Below are 25895 nucleotides of genomic sequence, written 5' to 3' on the forward strand. Positions count from 1 at the left end.
ATGGATCATTAGGGAAAGATTGGGACATCAGCACAGTTGGCTCTGCTCTACTCCTGACTGCCTTGTTTGTTCTAAACAAGTAATCCATCTGTTGTTATTTTCCAAAACTTAGAGGAGGAACTAATAATCAGAGCTAGAGAGCTGCAGTTGCCATGAACCCCCTGGCTGGACTGAGCTGGCTGTTTTACATGTCATGTCAAATCCTGGCAACTGACAGAAAATACTGCCAGTGTTTCTAAAATAACCAGCTCTCTTAGTAAAACTTTCACTTCTGCAATATTTCAGACCTTCTCAACATTTTTGAATGCAGAAAAAGAATTTTATTCTATAACTTTCTGTAGTATAACGAATACCAGAGATACTGAAGTAGAGCAAAAAAGCAGAGGAAAGAGGGAATCTGTATAACTATTATAGCCAAGTTTCAGGAAGAGAGAGCTACCTACATCCGTATAGGCCTCATTTGTCTCACTGACCTGTATATCTAAGTACATACATCAGTCATGTTCTCCACATTTCACTGTCATTCTGCTGGTCTGCACAGCTCCAGCTGCACAGCACTACACACAGCATTTCCATCTTGTTTCAGCCAGTTACACACTGACATCTGTAGCAGCTGCCATAACCCAGCATTTCTGCATGCAGCCTGCACAGTCTCACCAGAGGCATGCATCACCTTTTCAAGACAAAAAAGCCACTGCTCTTCTTTCATTTTCATTCATTTGCCTTTGTCAAAATACAAGTCATGCGGTCATCAGCAACTGGAACAAACTGTGAGTTGGCTCTGTGCCTCTCTTCTGTCTGGGGGAGAATCTGAGCTGCCACATGGAGGACGCCATGCCAGAAGTGTTTCAGTTTACCAACCTGATGGGTTAGGAACACCTCTGCACGTGGGCCAGGAATGGATAGATGTTCTCTCAGAACACACTCTGAAACCTTACAGAGAAGGGCTGCTAAGAGAAGTGTGGCTAGCACAGGTCTTTCTCTTGAGAACTTTCTCCTGTGTTTTATAAACAAAGATAAAGTTTGGATGTTATTAAAACAGTGTCTCAAGATTTGGACAGTTCAGGCCTGGCCAATCAGGCCTAGGGGGAGGTTTCTGACTGACCAATCTGGGTGACCTCTGAAAAGTCTATATAGGTTGGAATCAAAATAATACAGCTCTCTTTTCTATGCCACGCTGAGAATCCAGGTCTTCTTCTCTGCTAGCGGCTCAACAGCGACAGAGAAGTACAAAGGACTGAGGATTTCAAGTGCTGCAATAGTGCCTAACCACAGCTCCTTTATGAATGCAACTTCATGGGTATGGCTCACCACTGTAGATACTCACACTCCCACATCCCAGAAAATGGCAGCAAGACAGGAAAAACAGCATTTTCAATTTGTCAAACAAAGATGGCAAGGTATAACTTAGGCATTAAAAACCATCAATACCACAAGTGTCAAGCAAGTGGCACGGTGTCACTTAGATTGTCAGCGGTGCTGCAGATCACAGACTCATCTATGACTTGCTGCAACCACTTCCAGCCTTATCTTGACACAGCAGCTGCATCAAAATTTGCAGACCTTGTAGGCCTTCAGAAGATACTTACATGATCACATAAATACAGCACAGTCACACCCACATTGCTTGGATTTATAGTAACAATTTATAATAGCAATAACAATCCTCTATCTCATGTCCTTTTCTTATATCTGTGTCCCATTTACCACTCTTTTAAAATATATGTGGAAGAAGTTTCACATTTACATTGTAAAGTCTAACAGACTATTTGCAGTGTCCCTTGATACAGAAATAAATACACTGTAAGTGTATTATTATTATTCCTGTTAAGTATAGCACTGTAATATTTAATGACATTAGGCAAATTGGCAAGTTTTTAATATTGCTGGAAAATAAAATGTATCTTATCCCTGCAAGCTCATGAAAACAACTAGGAGAAAAGAATGGAATATTAGATAATTCTATTACTAGAAAACAAGGCTAATTGTTCTTGTACTGATTATGTCCCTATTGAGACTACCTTAATGCATTTATCCTGGTTGATACACAGTATAGTTACCAAAAAGCTAGTCTTTAATTATGTAGGTTTTCTTTCTTTACTTCATAGCTTCTGAATAACTCTAAGTAGAATTAAAGTACTATTTGGAAAGCCTGAAGTTAAATAATTATTAATTTTCCTAGACAACTGGCTATTTAAAACTTGTCTATGAATTTCTTATTAAATCACAAAATTAATAGTTGGTAACTGTGTGGACACCAAGCTGGCCAGAGACCCATCAAAACGTCTCCACACATTCTCAGTAGATGCTTCTATGAAAACAGTAGGATTTCCCTCCCAAGGCTCAGGCTCACCTCCCACAAGTCCCACCTACTAAAATCAAACCCATCACCTTCCTCAAAGCCTGCTTCTGCAAGGAGAAATGGGCAGGTTCCCTCCCCAGTAGCACTTTACTGGTACAGGCCATTGGATACATATAGGAAGACAGAAAAGCCCAGGAACCCATCACAGCAGTGAGATGGAACCAGCACAAATCCATAGAAGCTGAACCCTGCTGATGGTTGAGACCATGCATGGGTCGAGAGTGCTGAGCTGCAGCAGTCCTCAACTCAGACCTGATGCTGAGCAGGAAATACGAAGACCAGGACTAGTGACCTGAGCGGACGCTGCCCAGGCATTCACCTCCACCAAGGCTGTGGGAATTGCTCCTTTGGAGACTTACTTACCTCTCCTCTTCCTGCTGCTACCTGTCTCCCTGGTACAGGTAACAGTCGGCATTGCGGCCAGCTCCTCCCAAGCTGGCTTCCTGCAAGAGAAAGAAGGAAAAGACATGATCCCCTCCCAGCCTTGCCCATGCTCAGCAAGCACTCCTCTTGGAGCTGGGACAGAGTTTGTGGAACCCCTGCAAGCAGGACTGTCTCTGCTGGGAAAGGTTCCTTCCCTCTCCATAGAGCTTAAAGGATCTCTCCAACATTCATAGCTACCTGACATTTCTGGGGAACAGGGACAACTGAGAGGAGCAGAACTCTTCTCTACCATGCACTTGAGATGTGGTTGTCCTCCCTTTATACCAGACATATCTGTTTAAGAAGTAGTAGAGGCAACAACCTGCTGTAACAGAGAAGAACCTCTGTAGGAGAGCTCATCTACACCACACATGTCTATTTGGGGAAGTCACTGTCTTTAGAACAGCATATAAACTTCTGTGAATTTTTATGTTTCATATTATCTCCCCATAAGAATAGCCTTAGCAAACAGTACATTTAAAAGATAACTACATGAAGTTGCCTTAACTATTTGATAAAAGCATTCCCTTGCAAAGCTGTTTTCATATTATAAATTTAGAGTTTTGGAACTGTAAAAAGGTTCTTTTCTATACAGCCTCACTATGAAACAGGTTAGAAAAAGCTGACAAATAACACTGTCTTTTTCAATAACAGCTCTGTCACACCACTCTAGTTTTCATAAGCATTGGAAAAAGCAATGGCAAGGGAGTGAGTATTTTGTTCTTCTTCTGTCTCGTCTAGCTTTGACTCAAAACTTAGTTGAAGTCCTTTCACTGAATTTAGTGAATTCTGAATCAGGATGCTAATAACTATTTTATCCACATATGTATCTAGCCACAAGAAAAAAAAAATAGAATAGAGACTGCAATTTAGTTAAGTGTCTCCCAGCAGCAAAGCCACACTTGTAGCTCTGAAAATGCCTGATGCCTCCTCCCCTTTTATTAGTGCTGACAAAGACTTGCTCCAGAAGGTCACAGCCCCTGCTTGCTGCTCTCAGCTTGAGCCTTGTGGTTTTTAGCTCAGAGTGAAAGCACTTTACCTTTTTCACTCTTTGCAAACAAAGCATCATATCCATTTTGGCAATGGGTCAGACAAGGCCAGAGAGAGAGAACTGGTCATGAAGCAAGGTGTGGTCACTTTTTAGATTTTCTGCTTGAACTCCAACAGATAGCAATGGTAAACATTTTTCCTTTTTCAACCACAAGAATTTACTGACAGAGTGGAGTGAATGAAAAGAAACATGCTGTAAAATATAGCTGCTGGGAACAGTTGAAAGGCTCTTCACAGTTTGCCTTCTTTTACTGAATGCCTCATTTTGTAGGAAAGTACCTCAAAACCAAGAGAGGAAAAAAAACTGGACAGGAAAGGAGCCATTATTCAGGGCTTATGCCACTTAATACAAATATTCTTGCATGTGTATATACATGGGGATGTGCTTCTGCACATGTTCATGTATATGTACAGTTATGTTATAAGTGTTTGTGATGCTCTCACCTAAGCACACTAGATGACTCAGGTATTCCATGGCTCACCAAAGGACTCACCATACCAGCCTTGCCCACCTGGTGCTCCATCTGCTCTTGTGGCAATGGTGCACAGACAGTGCTACAAACAGACCACCCCAGAGTCCTGTGGCACAAAACATACGTGGAGCCAAAGGCAGCCTTCACCCAGCTGGGTCTGTACAGCACTGTGTGGGGCATTATACCAGGCCTGCATCCTACCTCTCACAGTGTGCGCATACAAAGTTCAGACAGGTTTGAGGTTGAACTAGAACCTGATTTTGTCTTAGCCTTATAAAATGCCGTACTGTTAAAAGTGGAGTAGAGTTGTAGCATATGCATAAATAGTGGGAAAAAATTTGAATATTTATCATCAAAATTAGTAAGCATATTACCCACACTCTTCTTATTCCCTTCTGCTAGGGTGTATTACATCTGTTTAATTTGTTGAAAATGACAAATCTCTTATCATTTGGCACAGTCTTCAAAAGAAAATACACTTCTGAAATGCATTTCTTAGGGAAACAATATATTATTAATACTGAACACTAATTTTGACTCATTCCTTTAGCCGCTCGCTAAGAAAATTCACTTTCATAGGCACTCCTAGAAAGGGAACACTAAAACCTGATTAGTCTACTGTAAAACTACTGCCTAGTGAAAATCCCATAGCAGCAGCCATAATGTAAACTGAGAACACTACAGGCTTAGATGCAATGATAGAGCACTTGAATTCATTACATTTTTATATAGAGTTTTCCCACATTATCTTTTAAAACTCCTCCATTTCCTCCTAAAGAGTAACATCTTTATTGCCAAGCTTGTGTTCTACTATAGGCAGTTCAGAGTTTGGTTCACTTTCTCACATTTTTCACTTTCATTGCTATGGCCATCTTGTACAGCAATCTTTTAAACCTGATCTGGCACACATACAGTCTTCAGGTTGAGGTTCAAATTTAATTTCGGAATTGACTTCATGTCTACTATTTATGGCCAGTTGAAAGGACTTCTATTTTCTGCCAGGTATCTTGTCCCAAGGCCCTGCTTCTCAATTAAAAACACCTCATCCATACACTCAAACTATCTGAAACTTAGAAGAATGACTGACACTAGAGTTCAGCTGAGAACAGAACGTTTTCATTTAATTTTGTTCTATTTACTGTCATTGAAATTTTCAATTTGTCAGTTTAGTGTCATTTTTTTGTATTATTTGTCTCTGTAAGCTACAGCCAGCTATATTGCTCATGCTAACTCCAAAGTGAGGATAAATATTTTTTAAGAGCTATTTTTTTAAAAAAAAGTTCTTATCTACTTATTTTACAAAGGAGGATATCTTGAAGGCACGGGAAAATCTATTACATCTGTCATTTATAACTTTTGAAATAGTGCTGAGTCCTTCACTTTTCTCTCACAGGCTATCCATCTCACTGCCACAACTTGTCACATTTTGTCTTCGGCTACATCATTAAACTAGAGATATACTACTGCTATGCAAATGTTTTCTGACTTGAGAGGTAAGTAAATTAGATTTATATAAAAATTTTATAAAACTTAAGGCCTGATCAATACCTATAGGTGAAGGGCTGATGCAAAACAGCTGCAAAACCCATAAAAATTTTTCTAAACATAAAATAGTTTCCCACTTTGTTTCAAAAAGTACCACTTTACTTTGCTTTTCAATGGACTTAAAAGATGTGCTTCATCATCTTTTTGGTGGTGCATCACATCCAAAAAGTCAAAGTTATAAATTATAGAAGGAAAATGCTTTAACAGTCGGTTGATAGGTGCATATATGTGACTTACTATTCTGTGAGAGATTCTTCATAACTTCCTATTACCTTCTAGGGAGATTTCTCAAATGAAAATATCTTCCTTGGTCCTTTTTCTTTGGTAGCACATCATCTACTGCATCCTCTATGAGTCAGCCAGTGTGTCTGTTTTCCAGCTATGCATGCAGTATTTTAAAGAGGGAGGAAAAACCTGCATACCTCTGAGATTCCTTAGTAACTGGATATATTTAACTAGAGTCTATCAAAAGGATTTTCAAGAAAAAGACAATGAAAGGAAATAAATGCATAAAAAATAGACTGCAGATTATCATATTTTAAATCCATAAAGAATTAATACCACCACATAGCAAGGGACAAGAGCTACCCTTAAACTGCATTTGAGAAGTAAGACAACTTTGATAATCCCCAGTATGAAATTTTATTGAACCTATTGGTAGCAATGGAAGTAACCTCAGAGTTTAACACCTGACACATCATGAGCTGGACAAATTTCAGAATGCCACAAACCTACTGTAGTCCCTACTAATAGAAAGGTTCAAGTGCAAAATGCAGTTGTAATTTACTAGTGGGATTTTTTAGAGCCACTAATGACAAAATGTTTCAGACTACTTTTGCAAACGTTCATAAAATATAAAATTTCTGGAAGGTCAGAAAAGAAATTTAGAAGAAAATTTTGAAGGAAAAGAGAAGGAAGTGATAATCCTTTTCAAAGAATGCAAAGGATTCTTTCAAAATGCAAAGGATAACTTTCAAAAAGTTAGTTTTGATCAGGCAACTTGAAATTTTCATGGTATATTGAGCAAATAAATCCTCCATCCACTTCCCATCTTCTTTGAAAAAATCTAACATGGTCTCTGAATTGTGAATGAGAGCAATGATAAATGCTGAGATTGGAAAGACAACAGGACACCAGCCATTTCCTAAGCATTATGTGGTAGATGAAAGATCTAAAAATTTAACTCCACAGAGCTAACCATAGAAATAATAAATATTCAGGTTTGAGGGATTAAAAAATAATATATCTTGAAATATAATATAATATAATTTAATGATATCCATCATTTAAAAATTACAAGCAGAAGAGAGATTAGCATTGTACATTTATTTAAGTTGTCACTTTATTTATAGTGAGTCATAACTTACTGCATCTGGCTTCAGTTTTTAAATGTGAAGATAAAAGTCTTTTAAGTACCTATTTCTGTAAAGCACTCAAAAGAGATTAAACGAAAGAAAATCTACAGTGAATATTAAAAGAAAAGGATCCAAGGGAAAGGTTAGACCACTCTTCATTCTGATTTAAGTTTGATGATGCACTATACATGATGAGGATACCACTATCTCACAACCCATCAGCAGGTAATTCATAAGGAGGTCAAAGAAAGAAAAAGGCCATAGAGTCATGCATAATTTAGCAACTTCATCAATAAACAATTCTTCAATAATAAAAAAGAGCACTGAAAGAGGTATGTGGAGCAGGAGAAAAGGAACAAAAATACCACCAACACAATCTGGAAGCAAACTTCAACTTTGTGCGCATACAGAAAACTACATAAATCATTCCCCAATTTCATCAACATGATCACCATGCATGAAAATACAAATACACATATACTTATACTTTGTACATTACACTTGATCCACTTGAGATGATTCCACAAAAACAAGTAAGGTAAATACATAAGAAAAAAGGACCATATGTGGCAAAAAAACCCAGTAAATAAATATTCAGTCACCCTGGTCTTCACAAACTTAGCTTTAGTAATGTAACAGTCAATATTAAAGGCAAAAAAAGAAAATCTACAAACAGTGAAACTCTTCACAGAAACACATAGTTACAATGGTCTGATCAGACATGATGTAACTCTTCTGATTCTTGAATTCTGTCATGGTCACAAAGGATTTCTCCCTATTGTGTCTTACAGCGTAACAGATCTTTATTTAGAGCAGTGTGGCAAAATTAATACTTCTAAAAGCTATTACTAGAAATCTGTATTTCAAATTACTAGGAAATGGATCACCTATGGTAAGATATTCTATTTCAATTTCAAGAAAAACTGTCATTCTAAATAGATTTATAGTAATGTCGTCATTTAACCAAGCCAGAAGTCACACCCCACACAGCCCCTCAGTCACTCACCCACCAGCAGGATTGGAGAGACAACTGGAAGGGTAAAACTTGGAAAACATATGGTTTAAGATAAAAACAGTTTAATAGCAAAAACAAAAGCCACGCGAGCAAGCAAAATGAAGCAAGGAATTGATTCACTACTTCCCATGGCAGGCAGGTATTCAGCCATCTCCAGGAGAGCACGCCCCATCACACAGAACAATTACTGGGGAAGACAAACTCCATCACTCTGAACAGCCCCCCTTTATTACTTTCCCCCCCATTTTATACACAGAGCATGATGTCACATGGTCTGGAATATCCCTTTGGTCAGTTTGGATCACCTGTCCTGGCTGTGTCTCCTCCCACCCTCCCAGGCACCTCTAGCTCCCTCACCAGCTTGGCTGTATGGAAAGCAGAAAACTGGGTAAAATCTGAAGGCTGGATCTGACTGCAGGACACACTGTGAACCTCCTTAGAATTTGCTGTGGCTTGAAACGGTCAGGTGAAAGAAATCCAGAAACCACAATGTGAAGCCAAGCTCACTTTGTACTTCTCTGTTTCCTCTCTCTGCACATTTCCAAGTATTCCAGTGAACTGAGTGCTGCATTTTAACATAAGAAATGCTATTTGCATTATTTAAAAGTGCAAAGAGCGATAGCAACATAAAAAATCCGGTTCAATCTTGCACTATCAAGCACTCCAGTACGAGGGCCATGAACCCCAAAGCACCTGCTGAGGACTCCTCCAAACACCAAATGCTGTTTTAAGAGGTGAGATGTTTAACCTTTGACTGTAAGATGTTATATACAAGGCAATGTACTTCGGGGTCCCAACCTGGTTTTCTCTTGCTGTGTGTAATTTAGGTGTTAATGAAAATACCATATTGAAGTACAACACAAGACTTCTCTTCCGAGGTTTCACAAGAACTGACAACTAAACCATTGCTTGCGGAATTACTTTTAAAGCTTCCACATTCAAATTATAGACTTTAAGAATATTCATTTCTGTTGTTTCAGTAATGTTTTTATTCTGTTTTGGTAATTTCTTTCTAGGTGTGCAGGGCCTTGGGAAGAAGTAATGGCAGATTCCTAGCACCAGAAAGGGAATTTAAAACTGTTAAAAATAAACACATGTAGAAAAACACTAGAAAAACACTGGTAGTATTATATAAAATTGCAGCATCAAATAAGTGTAATTATAAACAGGAAATACCTGACTTTTCAATTTACTTGCTTGCTATGCTTTTGCATAAAAAGAAAATATGTTTTTCAGCTTTACCAGCAGCACAATTTGAAACAAAAACCTCTTCTGTCCTTTCTGTTCATCCTATCTCCAGTTCCATTCAGAAGCATTGTACCCTGAGCAAGGGTCTCCGGATAAATATGATGGTGCTTGGAAACCACCAGGGTGAATAAGGACCTTTTATTAAGAGCATCTTCATTCTTGTGGGAGCAAACTTGGATCATGCTGTCATACAAAGGTAAAAGGTAGCAGCATCCAGCTTGTTATCAGCTCTCCCACTTCTAGTTCTTCACCTGCTGAAGACCTTAGATATTTAATTTTTTATAAAATACTGTTTGATGAAAGTAAAACTTGGCATTAAATTTCTCCCAGGTTTTCCATAGCTGACCTTAACTTGCCTAACTTTCTTTGTATTGCTCCATGCCTGCAATACTGAAGAGCTGAGGGATGCTCTTCCTTTTCTGTTAACTCAGACAGTCTTCTTAGTCCTTTTTTCTAAATTTTCACTACTATTTTATGTACTTTGAAGAACAGGGTGCATTGAATCAACTAGTTCTACTTTTATATTTGCTTCTTCAAAGTCCATGATCTCAGTTCCTTTTAGTAATTCAGTATCTTTCTCCTTAGAAGTAGCCCCACTACAGGGGAAAGTTTCACCAACCCAGCAGCTCCATATTCCACTGTTTGGAATTACGTCCCCTCACTTTTGCAAACTTTTCAGAAACTAACAAACAAGGGTTGTTGGGGTTCTGATAATTTTTTGTTGCTGAAAACACCTTGACATTTAATTTTTCATTAACAGAAAGCTTCCCTAGAGACAGAGACCTAATGAAAAATATATTATAATTATCTGAGGGTTCTCAGACATATTAACAATATCAAATTGCAATCTGCCAGTCAAAAAACATTCACAAATCTATTGTTAGTTCTCTTGTTAATGATAATACTTTAACTTATCAGCCATTTAACAAAAAACATTACTGAAGCTGCAAGAATAATTTTTTTTTACTGACTCATGTCCCCAGAACATTCAGAACTTACTAGCAGTTGCCTGCTTATTCCCTCCAAAAGCTTCTAACTTCGATTTACAAGGAAAACGCTAAACCTAAGACAGGATAATATGCCAGAGTGGACAATTATCAACTTGGCTAAATGATGATAAATCCTAGACAAATGAATATATCAAAGAAAAATCCCCTTGATAGTAGGAAGAGGCCATGAGACTATAAACAGAAGCAGCACCACCTAGAGGTGGAAAAAAATCTCTTGAATTTACAAGGATATTTCCAAAAAGTTAATCTGGAAAAATTCCAATATGAGAACCTTCAGATATGTTCAATATCAACGTCTGCTTTGAGATGTCTAAGTGAAAGAAACAGAAATCTTTAACAGAAACAGTCTTTATCACAAACAATACTAACCTTTCTAATACAGAAGTGATACCAGAAGGGAATAGAGAGAAAACATTTTACACATATATATATTTAGAATACTATGTACCTAATATTTATAATGTTTTATGCACAAGGATCCTACTGGGAAAAAGAGGGAAATTAAATTGAAAGTACAGAAGAGCCATGCAAGAATGACATACAAAATAATACAAGCATGAAATCCCCTTGGCTTAGCAAAGCTTATAAGAAAGCTGTAGACTGCAAGAAACATACAGTACTCCTGTCTAAAACAAGACCTTGGAAAAACATCTCCTTGCTTAGTCACAACTCACCGTACCACCATATCTTACCATTTAAGTATCTTTGATTTTCATAAGAATACATCTGCCGAAAAGTGCCTGAAAGCAGAAAAAATGAGAAGCTGAATGAAAAACTGGCCTGAAGAATGAGGCCTGAGCATCCACGTACAATACATACACTTGCAACTGTATACAAAACCAGACAAGACTTGGGGTTTTTTGCAAGTCACACTTAGAACATTAGTATTTAAGCAATATCAAAAAATTAGCAAGAGCGTTACTTTCCCCCTCATCTTTCAGAGGAAAAAAGTTTGACCATTTTAACAATGCATTTATACTTAAATAAAACTTTCTGTGTCATCTTGTGAAGCAATGCTGTTTCCATTTAAATTGTAGTACATACTAAATGTCCTAAAGATAACTGAGCAGTATATATTTTTTCTCTGCATTAAAAAAGGTATCGTTCCTGGAGAACTAAACTTTTATTGCTAAATTTCAGATAAATACTTTATTAAAAAATACAGAAGTACTTGTAATTAGGTAATAGAGATAGAAATTAAAATCTATTCTTTAAAAAGGCAATACTGATTAACTAAAGAAACCTTTTAAGAATCTAAGCTTGACTTAATTTCTTAATTACAGTTTCTAATTTTCCAAGTTTCATTATTTTCTTTGATTTCTTTGTTTTCCTTCTTCTTCAGAAAACACTGTATTTAATCCTAGCCTTTTGAGGTAATTTCACAAGAACACTGTCATTCTCACCATCCTCTTGTCCAGTCAAAGAAGGTGTTTTTTCTGCTGGTCCATCTGCCTGCGTTGTCTGGGGATGACCACAGTAGATGCTTGATTTAGTAGGTGCTTGGTAGGGGAGCTTTTCCTGATCTGTCTCAGCCTCTGGCTCAGCTATCCATTTCTTCATATCCTTCAATTCTTTCATGCTGGTTTTGAAATTAGGTGACACATTTAACGTAGTTTCATCTTTGAAAGCATTCATCTCCAGAGCTGAGACTGATCTTTTAATCAAACTTGTCTGTTAAAAAAAGGAAACTTAATTTATTTAGATGTTCACTTGAAATAAGATTTATATATCACATCCCCTTAGTTTTAATGGATTGGATTTTATTTTATATAAAGTTGCAAAGGGAAAAAAAAGAGAGTGACATGGGGACTACGCTGTTGAAAAGGATTTTATTATTTAATGGGAAAAAAAGATCCGCATATCTCAGGATATGTGTCAAAACAAAGGGATCTGAAAAATTAATTTAATGTTAGTTGAAGCTCATGAAGTGCTAAAATCAATCTTCCCTAAAAATTGTCACAAAAAAAATTTGAATTAAATAACCTCAATCATTGTAGGAAAGTTACATTTTAAAATAAAAAATATATGCCACTGGTGGTGATATTTACCAAAAAATGAATTGAGGGATATTCAGAAACCAGAAGAAAAGACAGGAGGACTCTGTATGATGTTTAAAAGTCCACATGTATTATATGAAAACACAGTCAATATCTGAATGGATTTATTCACCCTTGTACTTTGTGCCCCCATCCCTGAATTGCCTGATGAAATCAAAACTGAAAGAATAACTGTTATCCTCTGGGATTTAATTGTTATTAATTATTAAGCAAGTATTATTTGCAATAGCAATTGCATTGCTTCTCAGTCTTTTTGTGATTTCCACTTCACTAACCTTGCACTTTAATACTAGGCATAACACATCGTTTCTAAAGAAATGAAAATCCAATTTCATGTCCACTGCCTGAAATTTACAGGGGGCAACACTTCTTACTAATCATTAAAATAAATGAAGCATTGAACGGTTTTGAATAATTTTTAATTAGACTCTGGCAGAGCATGGGAAACTGAAAGGTCCTTGATTTAGAGTAAGCACTACTTAGTAAAAACTAAAATATCAATGAGTTATCAGAACAAGAAAAACCAGTCAGTTTCATATATTCAGACATTCATGTGTGTATGCAAATTAAAATGCAATTCAAAATGCATGCCAAATGGTACACTTGACTTTTCTCAACACTTTGGAATATGCCAACACTGACATCTACTGGTGTTAGGTTTGGGGTAGTTTTTCTACAAACACCAAATTAATAGTGAAGTTTCTTTGTACATTCGTGGAACTAAATTCTGTTATTCAAAATTTCACTGCCAGAGGTATATCTTAGAGAATAAATATATTCTCATTTCTGCTAATTGCAATGTATTTCCATTTAAAGACTTATTTAAATGATCAGAATATTGAGTAACTGGCAGAGGGGAGAGGGTATTTCAACATAATTGAGAACCAGCCAGTTGATTTAACAAACAAAATGCCTTCTGAAGTACATTTGGGCGTTCAAAAGGAATTCTTAAAATGTAGTATTAACCCATAAATTGTAGTCCTTACACAGAAAAAAAAATGCAGGTCTTGGACTAGTTTGTTAACCTCTTTCTGGAAGGTGCTTTTCTTCAAATTGATGTTTTCACCTATTTCTTAAGGAAAAGAGAAACAAGAACTGAAATCCTAACTTTTGACAAGCATTTGGCTTTCCTAGTTTTTCTTTACATCTAAGCATTTGGTGTTTTATTGGGTTTTAGTGGCAAGGTTTTGGTAGTGGGGCAGCTACACTGTGACTTCTGGGAGAAGCAGCAAGAAGCTTTCTCCATGTTCAACAGAGCCAATCCCAGTCTGCTCCAAGATGGACCTACAACTGGCTGAGGCCAACCCTCTCACCAATGGTAGGATAACCTCTTGGATAACATATTTAAGAAGATGGAGAGAAAAATCCAGCAGGAGCAACTGAAGACAGAGAAGAGAGGAGTGAGAATAAGTGGTACAAACAGCTGCAGAAATTGCACATGCCAAAGTCAACGAAGGAGAAGGAGAAAGTGCTCCAGGTGCTGGAGCAGAGATTCCCCTGCAGCCTGGGGTGCAGATCATGGTGAGGAAGGATGTGCCTCTGTAGCCCATGGAGGACCAGGGAGCAGCAGTGACCTATCTGGAGCAAGAGCCCCACACCAGAGCAGGTGGAGGCCCAGAGGAGGCTGTGACCCTGTGGGAAGCTCGTGCTCTACCAGGCTCCTGGCAGGAACTGTGGACCTGTGGAGAGGAGCCCATGCTGGAGCAGGTCTGCTGGCAGGACTTGTGACCCAATGTGGGACCCATGCTGCAGCAGTACCCAAAGTAGCCTGTGGGATGGACTCCCTCTGGAGAAGTTCATGGACAACTGTCTCCCATGGTGGGAACCCCATGCTAGAGCAGGGGAAGGTGTGAGGAGTCTTCCCCCTGAGAAGGGAGCAACAGAGACAACATGTAATGAACTGACCTCAATCCCTGCTACACATCTCTCTGTCACTGGGGCAGAAGAAATGGAGAATTCCAGAGTAAAAGTAAATCCAGGAGGAGGGAAGGGTGGGGAGAGGATATGTTTAATATTTTGGTTTATTTCTTATTTTTCTACTCTGATTTGATTGATAATAAGTTAAACTCCATTTTCCCCAATTCGTTTCTGGTTTGCCCAAGATGGTAATTGGTGAGTGATGTCTTCCTATTTTTACTTCAACCTGCAAGCCTTTCATTGTATTTTCTCTCCCTTCCCCAGCTGATAAGGCAAAAAAAGGGCACTTTTGTCACAAATAGTTTTCAGTTCAAGGAGTTTATACTAAATAATCAACTGTGAGTTAATGTAAAACAACTATCAGACTTTTCATTTCTGGAAGAAGGAAGCAACATGGAGGAAAGCTCCAAGAAATAATAATACTGATCTAATAATATTGTTTCCATCTGCTGGTAAAAAAGTGTAAAATCAGAATGTCTCAGGGAGACACAGGTATGCCTCTATGAATGAATCTCAACAAACATAACATGAAGCTACCAATCCTGTTAAAATTTTTGTAGGATATCTGGGGGGAACAGGTTTGACAATCCGTAAATATCCTTATTAAAAATATATTTAGCTTAATACTGGTTTTCATGGCTAAAAAAATAGCTTTTTAACTCTAAGATAAATGACACCTGCAGAGCATGCCAAGATTAAACAGGAACACAAAAAGAGGCACCTTTGTTATCTGATTAATTAAACTTAGTACAGTCAGTCTCAGGAGAGAGTTGTAGCTGACCTTGGGAAGTTTAAATCTTGATAAATTGATACATTCTGCTCTGCGAGGTGTTTTTTTGCAGGTGTGAATGAAAAGTTATATGTATTTTTAAGCCTGTGGATATTTTTCATAGGGAAGACAAGACTTTAAAGCAAGAAAATTATTACTTTCTTGATCTGACTTACCATAAAATCCTACAACCGTAGGTGTCTTTGCACTTTGCTACAGTCAAACTAAATTCGTTCACAGAAGAACTCAGAATGAGAGAAAAAAAATTGATCTTTTGCTCTTTAAACTGTTAACAAAGTAATTTTAACTGTACTATCTACTACACAGAAACCATGCATACCCCCACATAGATCATTTGAATTTGTGGAATTAGCTAATTGCAGGGAATTGATCAGTTATGAAATGTGAGCAGCTTTAATGGACCTAAATTAGTGTCAGGTAAATGATCCCTTTGCCCTTCAAGGCTCACGCAAGACAACCAGCATTAAAAAAGTGAACCGGTGATTGTAGCAGCTGCCACTAGATGGCAGTGCTCCAAAGAGTTTAGTTCTCCAGATTTCAAGGATTAAGCGAATTCAGCAAAGAATTTTAGTGCGGGCTTCTTTTCAAACTTTAGTTCTCTTCCCTTCTGGGGAATGTAGCTCTCTTATTAAAACCTCCGTCCCCAAAATTTCTACTAATTTATAAATCTCAGACTCACCCTCCATTTCCTCAATGTCCTGACTACTTGAAAAATCAAGTCATTCTCATCTTCAAATCCCATCTTCCCAGAGATTCTACAATTCATTTCTTCTAGTTCTACTCCCATCTAAATCCTTCAACTTCCAGCTTATTTTGAGAGATTCTGTCCTGTATGCTCCTCTCCTCTTCTCTTTCTCTTCTTCTCTTCTCTTCTCTTCTCTTCTCTTCTCTTCTCTTCTCTTCTCTTCTCTTCTCTTCTCTTCTCTTCTCTTCTCTTCTCTTCTCTTCTCTTCTCTTCTTCTCCTTCCTCTCCTCTCCTCTCCTCTCCTCTCCTCTCCTCTCCTCTCCTCTCCTCTCCTCTCCTCTCCTCTCCTCTCCTCTCCCTCTCCTCTCCTCTCCTCTCCTCTCCTCTCCTCTCCTCTCCTCTCCTCTCCTCTCCTCTCCTCTCCTCTCCCTTTTCTTCTCTTTTCTTCTCTTCCTCTATTCAGCCTCTAGTAATATCCAGTCAAAGACCACATACAGGTTCCTTCTACATGGTAATCAATCATGTTATGGTTAACCACTGTTCTGTACCAACAAAAATATCAGATGATTTTTCTCTTAGGGATGTGAAGCTTCCAGTTTTAGCTCAGCAAGGCTGACAGACAAGAATCTAATGAGCCTTTGCCTTTTCAGCCTTCATGACCTCCCCACTATTTTCTTTCTTCATTCACTATGGCTAGCACAGACTCAGAACACAGGTATCATTCACAACATTCTAAAATTAAACTTTTTCTAACTTTTTCTACAAAGCTAATAGTCTAATTTCATATCTTCCTTGCTGCAGCATAAGTTTCTTTAGACTAGACAAATATCACCTAGCTGTGTTCACGGTCATTCAAAGTGCTACCACAAAGATCATAGTTGCTTCCTTGGAACATTATCCCATTCTTTGAAGTAATAGAAAAAACCCAACAACTATTCAAATAGAAGATGCTTCTCTGCTTTTAAAGCCTTCACAGCCTTTGTTTTTTTTTGTCATCTCTAGAACAGTAAAATGATATCTTGTCTGTTTGTGATTTTTAACTCTAGCACTGAATTCCTAGGTTTTGGGGGTTCCTTCCTAACACCTTTTTGCCCATCCTTATACTGCCACTCACACCTGAGAAATGCCCAAGATTGGGCACAAGAGCCATTGATTTATTCTCACAAGAACTTCCTTAATTCCTCTCCCACCATGTTCTGCAAAATAGTTTCTGACTGGTTTACTGATATGCTGAGACCCCTGTTTACTACAATGATCAGTGTCCTTATTATCTTTGAGTCCTTATAGTCTCTGTATGTATCTGTCCAACAGACAGAAAATGCTGCTGAATCAAAAGCAAACACTGTAACAAAGGCCATGAATTATATTTATATGCTACCCAAACTGCTGACAAAAGCAGGAGCTCACAAAAACCAAAGGGAAGCATCAAGACCTAATCCTAATCCCGTAATTTGAAATAATGCCATCCTTGATGCTTACGATGGTCTTGACTACATCAGAAGAATTGAATTACTAAAAACTTTCAGAAAGCAATTTGTGAATTCATATTTTAAAAGCAGAGAGAAGTGACATTATTAGCAAACCTGACCTTCTAAATAATACAGATAATAAAATTTCAGCAGTATTCATGTCCCAAGCTCAAAATTGGCTGGGTGAAGCTCAGATTATACCTCAGAAAGAAATCTAGTCTTGATATGAAAGCTGTAAATAATGGATCATTTCAGAACCTGCTACTTTCATTGCTTTACATTGAAATATTATAGCTACTCTCAATTTGCCTGGATTGAAACCCCAACTACTGGATCTGTTATATTTTCATTCAGCAAATCATCTCCCACCAGAAAGTATACTATACAGGTAACATATTCACCCCAACTCTGTCTCTCTCTCTGTCATGTGTAAAAACAACATAATGACCTTTTAAGTCTTAATACAGAACTGGTAGTCAAGAAAAAGAAAACACACACAGGAATTTACACTTCTGCTTGCTCCCCTGGAACATTAGGTTAATTAACTTAACTATGTTAAGTGCATTAACTGCATAACATCTCTAAAAACATACATATGGAAGAAGAATCATAGATTTAGCCAACAGGAAATCTGCTGCCCCTCTTTAGAACTTAGATTTTTCATGGGTTCCAGGCAGATATGTCCCTCCATTTCAAATCCAGAACATGGAGCCTTCTCCTAAGGGTAGATGCGTCCATTCTTTCAAGAAAGAGCAAGGTGATTTTCTTTTCTTTTATAAGAGGAAAGAGGGCAGAGATGTGATTTCCACCTCTTTATGATAATATATTATTGAAGCACAGAGTCAGGATAAGAGAATTCATTGCTTATCTGAGAATTCAACACTCACTTACCATTAGATTATTTGACCATTCTGGGTACAGGAAGTTGCGTTGTTGAGCACAAAAGAATGCCAAAGTCATGCAGCCAAGAGAGAGAACAAGTGCTGACATGACTATCTCAGTTATTAGAGCACTTACCTGGAGCAGAAAAGCTCCGTATATTTCTAATCCCAAAAGTTCTTTTCTGTATTACTGGAAATGTCTCACCTCCTTTATTTTAAGGTAAACATGTTTAACTTAAAGTTCAGAGAGTATTACAGAGACATCTTCTGTTGCTTATCTTTCAAGACTGAAAAGCTCCTTTCAGAATTACTGCTTTTCAGGATACAATCTCCCCTCCCACAAAGTATGACCCTAATTCCCTATTCTTATCCTTATGACCTTGCATTTGGCTGCACTAAAACATGTGTTTTTCAAGAGAACCCAAGTTAACAAGCTACAAAAATTGCCCTGTAAAACTGACCAAGGCTTATCCTTATTTACCACTCTACCATTCTTTAGTAACTACAGACTTTATAAGCAATAATTTGGTATTTCTGATATGCAGAAACTAAAAGTAGCAAACTGCCAATCTTAAAAACCATCAGGAAACACTTGAGAATATTAAGGCTCTATTTCTGAATTTTTTGATATTACTATACAAACAAAAAAACACAGAAAAGAGAAAAAAGTAATAACCAATGAAAAAAGAATATGCTTCATATTCATTCATATGCACATTATTGAATGCAAAACACATAAAAAATTTAAAATAAATATTTAGGAATGCACTACCATAAAATATAAAAATTGATTCTATAATAACATGGTAAAATGTTTAGGCTTATTCCAAAATTCATTTATGTTTCATCACTACCTTTTGTAAAATGATTTTTTTGACAGATCCCTTCTTACATTCTACATCAGCCTCAGAAAAATTAACTATTATGCATGTTGTTCTACTTTGGCTCCTCATTCATTAAGCATCCTGCAGTTATCACATGACAACCTATTATATATGCAATTAATACTTTTGACTGCAAGTTTATCCAGTTCCCAGTTACATGTGGGCTTCATTGTGTGCATGTGTGAGCTCAACAGAACTACACTCAATTAGTTAAAGTTATGCTTGTTCCTAAGTGTTTGTAGAGTCAGGACTGAGGTAAGACTGTGATAAAGGGCTGGTGCATGTGTACTTTAAACCTTTTACTATCGCAGAATTTTATGTTCACGGAAAGCCTACTGTATTCATTTGGTATTTTTTCTCATTTCAATGGGACCTCTCATGTGAGTAGAATACATTTATAACCTAAATTGTGGCATATAACTTAATTATATATTTTTATATATATATATAAAATAAATATATATTATTTATGTATACATATAATTATAAATATATATCTGCAATATGCAATTTATTTTTTAAAAAAAACACTACATTTTACATTCTAAGCAAGATACAAGCCTTTTAGTACCCCTCTTCTAATTATTTTTAAAAATATCTACCAAATAAAGGAAATTTTTCAAATCTTTTTCTTTGCCACTTTAAAATTACAAAACCTTGAAACACCACGAAAGTTATGTTTCAGCTTGTAATCCTTTATATTACAAAAGCAATTAAATCATAGTAACCTATAAATTAAGTTCATACCTTTTTCTTTCAACTTGCTCCTTCAGTTAAGGTTCTTCCTCCTTATTGTCCATGTCCTCTCCGGTAAATAACATACTATGACCTCTTCTGTCTCAAACATGATGGAACTGCTGTAAATAAGGTGGCAATATGAAAGTAGGAAAAGCGGTACATAGATGATGAATGCCTGGATAATTTTGATCTCTAAAAATGAAAATAAATAAATCAATAATCTTAATATCTATTATCTAGATGCCTAAGTATCTTACTTGACCAAGTATTACATCACACCATACATCACACCATAGCATATAAACTGCAAACATAAAAACTTCCTATAAAGTGACTGGTTATTTCTTCTAGAAGTAGAAATCATATCATTTGGAAAAGAAAAACAGATAAAAGCTAAATCACTGGCAATGAATCCAAAGCAAAAAATAAGTGCAGTAGTCAAAATTTTCCTCTCTCAACTTAAGAAGGTCTTTCCTTTCTTGCACTGAAAACTTAAACCAAGTAATGCAGATTTTACAGCTTAAATTGGGTATGTGAACAAATGTTGTGCGAAAACACTACACACACATTTATCTTTAAATTGTCTCCCAGGACAGAGTACCTTGTAAATACCCTTAAAACTTTGAATTAGTTTTATGATATGCTATCACTTGAACTTGTTCCTATGTTTTCAATTCAGCTGTTGATTTTAGAGGAAATACGGAGTCTTTGACTATCTTTGAAAAGTTAATAACTAAAAAATTCTACCATTTAACTCTTCAATCTAGGTTGTGCTAAAGGTGATGAAAGTTTATTGACTTCCACAGGCCATGGATCAAATTCTAAAAACAGTCTCTGGCTACTGTATGGACTCTACAAAGTTAATAAATGTCTAATGTGCAGACAATTACAATGTGAAGAGCAGTATATGAAAAATGCCTGAGATGTAAAAAAAAAATCAGAAATGGCTCCCCAAATATATGCTACTTTAATTGAAGTTCATAAATGCTTTCATATTTTAGTAGCAAATCCCAAATTAAAATGGTTGAAATTCCATTTTGAAATTGCACTGAACAATTTTCAGGTTTTACTATTTTTCTGAGGTTCTCCTGAGAGAATGACACTTTCAACAACTTGATTTTCTGCTGTAAAGACCTACTCCTTATGCTATAACCAGATGCAATAAAGGGGAAATCAGCAATAATTATGAAATGAAGTAAAGAAAACACAAGATTGACTTATCATGCAATACATATTCACGCTATTAAAATACTTCCTATTTCCTTACATTTAAAAAAAAGATGGCAAAAAAGTAGAACTCACACATGTAAGGAAAAACATGAAAATTAGTGTAATTTAACAGAACTTTGACTTAGCACCAAAAAATTAAGAGATTAAGTATATACAGGCACAAGACAACTCCACAGGAAAGACTGTCAATAAATCTCTCCATTTTAATTAAAACTGTTCAAAATAATTTTTAAGTCATTTAACTTTACTATATAGAAAAGGACCGAGCTATCTTACACTGAAACAAGACAATTTCACAGATTTTACAATCTGAAGTCTCTACTGAAATCAATGGCTTTTTTGCCTGAATGAAAATTGTGTCAGGGTTATTAAATAAAATATGAAAGTTAATGAAATAAAAATAAAAAAACCCAGAAATATCCAGTTTGAAAAGCAATCCAATTACATAATACATAAGACTTATTAGGATTTAAGGCATGCTTACAGGAACCCCATATGATGCAAAGGATTTTTTTTTAAATAATTGAACAGTTTAACAGCATGAATAGAAATAAGTAACTGTTCCGGAGTGTGAGATCAGAGATCAATTCTTTAATAAGTAGATCACATTAATTTAAAATTAGAAAGAAATATTTCTTTCACTGTTTTTTTCACTCAATAATGGCAAGTATATAATCTTCAGAAATGTTTACAGTCATTTAGGACACTCTAATCCAGTTCACTTTCTCTACAATACAATTACCACACAATTTAAATTAAAAGAAAAAAAAGATGCCAAACAATTTAACTTTGAGCTTACAACATTTGGAAAGATTTCTGTAAACAATGGCTGGCAAAATAGTTTTAAAATTTCTAGGATTTTTTTCCTCTAATTTTTATCATTTACTTTAAATAAATAAAACCAAAACCAATTTGAATGCTATTTTAATTGCATTACCATTGCTGCTCTTGTGTAGAAGTCATCGTTTCATTGAATGAACTAAACGAATCCTTTATCAATGTAAACTGAAATATTTGGGGCATGCTGCAGGTAAAGGTGAATGTTTTTACAGCACACACTCTCCTAAAACAGACTATTTATCATTCTTTGGAAAAGGGGACATGAAAAAACAATACTATGTGTGTGGCCTACATTACCTTCACTTAATGCACTAAATACAGGTTTTTTGGAAAATTGTGCAGTTTCTGCACCATTGATAATCTGACAGTAAGTATTTATTGAAGGTAAAACACTCATTGTCTGTTGACACTATTTGTTTTAATATATAATCTTGCTAACCAAATGATCTTTAAGCAATGCAGATAAGCAATGGCATGCAAAGGGTCACTTAAATGCCAATTTGACTGTTTCATAAACTTAAGCATTCTTTTCCCATGACTATTCTCAGCTACTTAATTGAAAGTATTATCCATTTACAAACTTAAGGCCTGCCATAAAAAGCCTCTCTTCTGTACCCAATAGACCTTTCAGGACCCTAAGAACAACAAAATCTAATGAATAAAGGTCCTTTTTCTTTTCCTCTTTTCTTATAGAGAAGTGAAGAAGTAACCTATGGTACGTCTAAACAAAGCTATCTGTAAAGATCTTATTAGCAGTGGGGACCATAAAACTGAAGAGTCTGACTTGACATGGGATGGACAGGATCACTTAAATTAGGACACAGTCTGTACTGCTTTTGTAATCTGCACTCCTACTAGAGAATGACAGATACATCCTATGACAAGAGCAAGGTAATAAGCAGTTGTCCTGAAATTACAGCTCTCCATGTAAAATCTCCTGAATTTCAGACAAGCACTGACTGTAATACAAATTCAAGTTAATGAATTTTTAATACATCTTCTCTATTTAAAGATGATGACTTACAGCTGGCATTGCTTATATTAAATTTGTGGTATTTTCCATTGTTTGTTTTTAATTATTTTGATTAGATTATGCTTGGAATTGTATGGACAAATGCAACCCCCACATAAGCAACTTCAGTTTCTGCCGCAGTCAAGAGAAGTTTCATCTGCATATAACAGCACTGAATGACTCCTATGGGTTTTAAAAACCATGTCAGAACTATTTCAAGGAGATAAACAGAAAATTAGACTAGAGACTCCAAACTAAATCTGATAATTTAGATTGGGAATTTTAAGTGTTCAGGTCCAAATTTGGAAGAATGGCATTATTTCTTCTCAAAACTCGGCAATATTGCTGTGCACAAATAATATATTCTCAGTAATTTTCTTATAATAATGAAATAAGATTAAAAAATTACTTGAGATTTGAAGCCTGAGGAGCCAAAGATGTCATGTTGCAGGTCATGATCTTCTTGTAGCTCTTTCTGAACCTCATCCAGTTTAATTTTTTATATTGCTTTTCTTTCTACATGTAGCACATCCAAGGATGGAGCTCAAACGTTCATGAACGGCAGGTAAACACAGTATTACAACCTGCTAAGTTACATGGATAGTTTCACACCACTCTGGACTAAGACAAGGAACAATGGCACACAAACAGCTCTGGCTATCAGAAAAATACAAATAAACTATAGCAGTTAAGAACTGCTGTCACTACACACATCACAGCAGTGCCCACAGCTATTCAGTACAAGGAATAAGCAAAAAAGTGTGATAAAACAAAATTTACAGTGTGCCTTGCCTAAATTGTTTTTTTCTGAACAGTGTATAAGATTGGTGAATTTCAATAAATTACAAAGCAAATGATCAAATGAATATCAAAATAATAATATTAGTATGCAGAATGAATGAACTTAGAAGAGCATGAACACATCTACAATTCTGTTGTGTTTTTAAGCAAATTCAAACATAGAAATAGTTTAAAGGCAATATTTTTAGAGAAGTTCATTCTTGCATTTATTAAATAGAGGAACTCCAGTAGGAATACACATGTAAGGAATTCCTACTGTTGTCACCCACAGCTGCTCATTCCTATTTATTAGTTGTGCTTAGTTTCACCAAAAAACATTTTTTCATACTGCAAAATAAATAATGGATCCATGTTAAAAAAATAATAATTTTAAAAAATGTATAAACAGAAATTTATCTAGATCTCTGATTCTCTTTGTAGAGTGTCCCCACATAGAAATTTTGTCCATGACAGCTCACTGTAATCCAGGAGCAAAAGCAAACCACAAGGAAAAGGAACTACTGACGTCATCACTGCTGCCAAAGTGTCTGCATCTGTTTCACAAAACTGAGCTTCAGAATCCATACCCTTGTGCTGCTTTTGCCAAGTTGTGATGACCTCCAGAGGTCTAGTCCAACCTCAACCATTTCAGAGTTCTCTTTCCTGCAAGCTCTTAAACATCTTTAAAACAGACAGGCAGTGCCATCAATAGAAAGGATTCTTCTGAACTCCACTTAAAAGCTTGTATATGTAACAAAACAAAACAGGTTCAGGAAAATAAAGAAATATAATTATAGCATTAAAAAGAAACAGAGTAAAACCATGGGGAAAATTAGTTTTAAAGTGCTTTGTTCTGAAAAAAGGTCTATCTCAGTATGAAAAGTAGGTCCACTTTTGGGCCCAGCTCTTCCTGCCACACCATGGTAATTACTTCTGCAAGTCTGGTAAGGCTGGCTACCTTAATCTATAGAAACCCAAACACAATTATTGCAATAAAAATGCCTTCCTAATTTAGATTTCAGTCACATGTCTGGTTAAATGAATAATAAAGCTATAGAATTTTACTATTCTTTGTCTTTTCACAAGCTTTACTTATCCCAGAACATAACTGAGCACAATGTGTATTGATAACTTTGACAATATTTAAGTTCTTAGAAGGAATCACTTCAGGAAAAATTTATGGAAGCTTATATTTTGCAAGCAAGAACATAAATCACCCAGTAAAAGATACTGAGAATTGTAGAAGAAATGAGTCACTACCTTCTGAAGTCTTATTCAAAATTAAAATAGCTTCATATGTTGTCCATTTATTTTTGAAAACAACATCACAATTTAAATCAGCACATACATGAAAAAAATACAAAGGAACAAAGTCAGATATTTAATGTTTAGCAGAGAAAGCTGATCAAAATTTTACATGGACACAATAAGCTAACAAAACTCTAGAATACAGAAAAGCTTTAAAATAATATGTCTACCAGAAAATGTATCAATAAAATGAACCAAATATAAGACTATGATTTTTGCTTTTGAATGTCAGGTAAAAGTCTCCATCATGATCTCTTGTCAAATTTAAAGGGAAAAAAAGTAATTTGATTGGATTCATTGCCATTTACAGCTTTTGAAACGTCTAGATACTCAAATAATTAAAAAAAAAAAAGGCCATACAAGTGATATCCAGAGAAACAGAAGATAACTCAACAACATTCGACATCTTAGACACCAATATAGCTAACTGATACAGCCAAAACTAAAATTACAACAGCTGTTAAGTTTAAAATCATAATTCAAAGTTCTGTGATCTCACCTGTTTTGTGAAACACATCATGGAGGGGGACTTCAACACTCTCTTGCCAATGAATAATGGAGGCTATACTATGCAGAGGGGAATTCCTTTAGAACTAAAATCAGAGAACATGACGCAACACACTTATTATTACAGGGACTTTTAAAGTGTATATAATCTCATATTATATTAAATTTTCTTTGTAGAAACACCAGTGAGCTAGCATACAACTTTTTAATCAAAATATTTATCTAATTCAGTTACAAATGTAATACAAAATTGCAGTAACTAAAGCAAATATCTGCATTTTTTTAACTGACTGCTTTGCGTATAACTAAATTTGCA

The 25895-nt window shown here is 36.0% G+C and overlaps 1 protein-coding gene and 1 long non-coding RNA gene across 2 annotated transcripts; one reads left to right on the forward strand and one right to left on the reverse strand.

Moving 5' to 3' along the window:
- Nucleotides 1-2186: 2186 nt before the first annotated feature.
- On the reverse strand, nt 2187-25665 carry LOC146436173 (uncharacterized). Its single transcript, XM_085061850.1, has 5 exons — nt 25572-25665; nt 19912-20094; nt 11885-12152; nt 11174-11221; nt 2187-2805 (listed from the first exon to the last, which is right to left on the reverse strand). The coding sequence occupies exons 3-5, from the start codon at nt 12114-12116 to the stop codon at nt 2678-2680; spliced, it is 408 nt and encodes a 135-aa protein (XP_084917976.1). The 5' UTR covers nt 12117-12152; nt 19912-20094; nt 25572-25665; the 3' UTR covers nt 2187-2677.
- On the forward strand, nt 19477-25590 carry LOC146436174 (uncharacterized). Its single transcript, XR_014852556.1, has 3 exons — nt 19477-19544; nt 22666-22863; nt 24206-25590. It is a non-coding gene; the product is annotated as an uncharacterized LOC146436174 (long non-coding RNA).
- Nucleotides 25666-25895: the final 230 nt, after the last annotated feature.

Source organism: Lichenostomus cassidix, chromosome 5, assembly GCF_008360975.1.
Source record: "Lichenostomus cassidix isolate B80296 chromosome 5, HeHo_3.0, whole genome shotgun sequence".
Taxonomy (NCBI): domain Eukaryota; kingdom Metazoa; phylum Chordata; class Aves; order Passeriformes; family Meliphagidae; genus Lichenostomus; species Lichenostomus cassidix.

Coding starts and splice junctions, on each gene's coding strand:
- LOC146436173 (XM_085061850.1), bottom strand. CDS start 12,116: ATGAATGCTTTCAAAGATGAAACTACGTTAAATGTGTCACCTAATTTC. Junction 11,222..11,884: donor TTTGACTGGACAAGAGGATG/GTGAGAATGACA, acceptor TTCTGCTTTCAG/GCACTTTTCGGCAGATGTAT. Junction 2,806..11,173: donor AAATCAAAGATACTTAAATG/GTAAGATATGGT, acceptor TTTCTCTTGCAG/GAAGCCAGCTTGGGAGGAGC.